General features: G+C 41.8%; 1 protein-coding gene across 1 annotated transcript; it reads right to left on the bottom strand.

Moving 5' to 3' along the window:
- Positions 1–933: 933 nt before the first annotated feature.
- Positions 934–3,509, bottom strand: hs3st1 (heparan sulfate (glucosamine) 3-O-sulfotransferase 1). Its single transcript, XM_072395344.1, has 2 exons — positions 3,272–3,509; positions 934–2,609 (listed from the first exon to the last, which is right to left on the bottom strand). Exon 2 carries the CDS (start codon positions 2,465–2,467, stop codon positions 1,550–1,552), a length of 918 nt encoding a protein of 305 aa, XP_072251445.1. The 5' UTR covers positions 2,468–2,609; positions 3,272–3,509; the 3' UTR covers positions 934–1,549.
- Positions 3,510–3,968: the final 459 nt, after the last annotated feature.

The following is a 3,968-nucleotide window of genomic DNA, read 5'->3' as shown; positions in this document are numbered from 1 at the left end:
CTCTCTGATTATCGAACAGCAGAGATCAGCCTCCGTCTCACATATAATCTACATTCTCCTCTTATCTTCCCCACTTTGCCTGCTGCAATGAAACTTGTTTTGCTGCAAAACTATTGATAGCATTACTCAACATTTTTTCCATAAAAACATATGCAAACTGCAAGGATGGCAGGAAAATACTATTCATGATCTCTGAGGGCAAAAAGAAAGGAATATTGCTGCGGTGTACATTTGAGGAGCAGTGAGGTTAACATCCTGTGTGAAGTCCCAGTAAGTCTCTGAACATATCTAGGCCACATTCAAAAACAGCAACTGTGGGGTTTTGGAGCTTAATGTCTATGAGACTTAGCTTCTGATGTTTCTAAGTAGCAATAAGATTTGAATAAATAATGCCTTCCCTTTCTAAAAAACTGAGTAAGAAGATTGCACCCTTGGGCATAAACAACTATTCTTCTAGTTTATCATGGTTTGGATTGTGCTAAAATATGACTTTCCTTCTGTACCCACTCTCAATTCTCTTCTGCTAAAACTAAAATGTGTAACTAAAGTGTAAAGAACCTGCACTGAAAATAAACTCAACAACTCAGGTTTGGAGCATGAGAAACCTCTTAAAACACAGCAGCTTAGAAAAATACCCACTGTGCTTTACATTCGCCCGCGCAGACAGAGGGTGGACAAACAGGAAAGCCGACATAGTTTATGAATGATAAAGTTGCGCCAGCTGTTGTTCTATGTGCATGTGACAGCATGTGTAAATGTTCAAAATGCCCTGTAATGGCTTGGGGGTAGGCTGCTCACAGACTCAGTTAGCTGGTGCTAAATCATAACTTGAGTCATCCTGTTGAGATCTCAGACAAACTGAACAGTAAATGGATGTATAACGGATAAATAAAAAAGAAAAACCAAGAGGGGGGAAAAAGCAACAAGACATGCTAAAAATAAAATACATCTTTATTATGGTATTAATTCTTCACTTAAAAAAAATATTTACAGTACACAGTCATGATTAGCAATATCAGGTGTGTACACAGAATTTATACGGCTGACTCTTACATAAAGGAAAATTTGACTAACAAAAAAACCCAACAAAATAATCAAATACATGTTCAGTGTAGCGTGTGCTTGAAACATAAAGTCATAGCAGCAGGTGAATTCCTTCAGAGCTCTAAATGCAGTTAAATGCAAATAATGTCATATCATAAAAAGTGAGAAAAAAAAGGGGTTTGACAATATTAAACTGCTCAGTGCTTATCTTTATATAACATTAACCGGCATGGTCTACATAATGAATGCAGTCTGCTTTGATCAGAGGAGCTGAACGGTGGTGTGCGTCTCTAACAGCACACAACGTCAGTACAATGTACATTAGGAAAAGAAAACCTGCCCTGATATTTGGCTCGATCCCACTCCTGTAACAAACATACAAGTACAAAAATAGATTTAGTTTAAATTTACATTAGCTTTGTCTCTTCATCTAGGTTGTTAGTGAGAAAAATGGGATGATTCAAGGAGATTATTCCCGAACAACTCTGCACCGAGACTGAAAAGTTCATTTCCAGTTGAATGTTCGTCCCACCAGCTCAAAGAACTTCTTGTTTGGTTCGTGGAAGAACAGGTAGAGTTTTTGCAGGATGTCAGGAGCAACATTAGGGTGAGCCCTTCCTTTTGAATCGTGTAAACACCTTTCTCGCCCATGGTCTCTCAAACAGTAGAATCCTTTTGTTTTATTGAAGTAAAAATTTGAAGCATTTATCTGAGGCTCCAGCTTTAAGAACCTTTCCACTTTTTTCATCTCGGGGAAGGGGTCCCTGATCAGTTCATCCCCGTCTACAACATGAATGCTCTCCAGGGGGAAGTACTGCAGCCAGTTCTGCATGTGAATGTAGTATAGGCTGCGATTAAGAGCCTTGTACCCCAGGTTGATCTCACCATCCTTCACCAGCACAGACTCAATGGGCTGGTAGCGCTTGTGCTTCTGGAGACGGTTGTAAAAGACCTGGGTGTAGTCTGAGAGCACCCGCTCCGTGGGATCTCTGAGGATGAGCAGCAGTTTGATGTTAGGGTTCATCTGATAGATGCGTCTTGGGACTTTGCTGGAGGTGAAATAGGCTGGAGTCTTCTCCACTGTTAGCTGGCCAGGGAAAGCGTAAGGCATCTGACTGAGATACCAAGGCAAGCCCTTCTGAAAGTGGCTCTCCCAGTCAAAAAAGTGCACCTCGTTCTGAGCCGCTGCCACTGCACTGTGCAGGCTGAGCATCTCAATCAACGCCCGTGTGCCCCCCTTCCTCACACCTATAATTAGAATTTGAGGAAGCTGTTGGAGGGTCCCGTTTGGGTGGCTGGTGGTCCCGTTGTCAGAGGGCGAGGAGGTGGGAAGCGAGGGTGACTCGCCATCAGCCAGCGGCCGGGAGGGGAGAGGAGGGGACTGCATTGCAAAGAGCAGCAGCCCAAGGAGCAAGGCTGCCATGAGGGAGGTCCTGACCCTAGAAGATTTCAGTCTGGCGAAAGCACCAAAACTGTATCCCACATTGAAAGAGCAGCTGTCAGAGGACAACGGTCCAACTGAAAAAAAATTAAAGCTGCCTCTTCTTTACCAGCAGCAGCAGCAACTGTGAGGGAAGAGAACAGCTGGGTTTAGAGGATACCTGGTGAAGACTTGGCAGAAAGACAAAACAAGAGTTTTTTGTTTTCACAGTTTCAACACTAAAAGCACATAAGTGTAAGGAAGCAAGTGAATTGACTTTAAACCCAAAATGATTAATGTTTAACAGAGAAATATAGCCATCGAGTAACCATTCATCTACTACTATAGCCTACTAGAACAATAAAATATTAGCTATACGCAATAGAGGCCAAAAAAAAGAAAAAAAAAGATTACACTGATGTTCAAATGTAGATGAGTTTTAGCTTGTTTGTATGCTTACTAGCTGTTGATCTAGAGTCCATTTAGGAGAATTAACACATTCTAAATCACCGAAAAATTAATCCCCTTCATAAATTAAAAATGTCAAACACTGTGTCAAGCTCGGAGACATTTATTTTCTACATGAAATCAAAATTCAGATGCGAAAAACACTGCTGTTTAAAGCCTAATGATATAAAAGGACATACATGAGAAATCTATATATTATTATCCATATACCCGCTATAAAATGCATGTTTAACGCTTACTATCATGTCCTTATCGAGATATTTTAATAGGACTGCCTCAGTCAGTTTACCTTGCCTTTGCATTGACCATTAAATTCACAAAGTATCGAGTATCTCTTACCTTTTAAACTATAATCGAGAACCCGACAAAGATCTCATCTCGTGCAGTTTGGGGCTCTCTGCTCACACCACCAACGCGTCCTCAGTAGCAGATATATGATCCACCTCTGTACCGTGTCTGTGGGTTTTTTGCGTGCACGCAAAGAGAAACTTGCCTCCAACCTGAACACAACTTCACGGAGCGCCTCCTCTGCTCTGGTTCCGACCGTTCTCCCGGTTTTTGAGTGCCAGCTGTTGTGTAGAAGCCCACGCCCACATTACGCACGCTGGACCACTCCCCCCTCCTGACTCACGCAAATGTTAAGGTATTTAATCGAGATAAGGCTGCTGTGGGTGATAAGCGAGGAGGAAATGGACTGTAGGTGCAGCTACGTATCTCTTGAAATGTATTTGCTCTTGGAGAGGCTGCATCTGATTAAAAAAAGATCTATTTAGTTGAGCCAACAGTTTAAGGGGGGGAAATCACACTTGCTCACCCTCTTTTGTCCAAACAGTGAGCAAATCTATGGATTGTCAAGCCAAGCTTCACAATCTCACCATCTGCTGAGCTCTATTTTTTCCAGAGATATTTAAATCCTTCCTTGAATATTTCAGCAACAACAGATCCCCATATCCAAACTGCAGATTTACTGATATTAAATCACATCACCATAGTATTTCACAGTTCGCCCTGAGTCATACAGTCACAGTGAACAGTG

The sequence above is a fragment of the Leuresthes tenuis genome, unplaced genomic scaffold (genome assembly GCF_036924035.1).
Source record: "Leuresthes tenuis unplaced genomic scaffold, fLeuTen1.0.hap1 SCAF_11, whole genome shotgun sequence".
Classification (NCBI taxonomy): Eukaryota; Metazoa; Chordata; class Actinopteri; order Atheriniformes; family Atherinopsidae; genus Leuresthes; species Leuresthes tenuis.
This window is presented reverse-complemented; position numbering and strand designations above follow the sequence as displayed.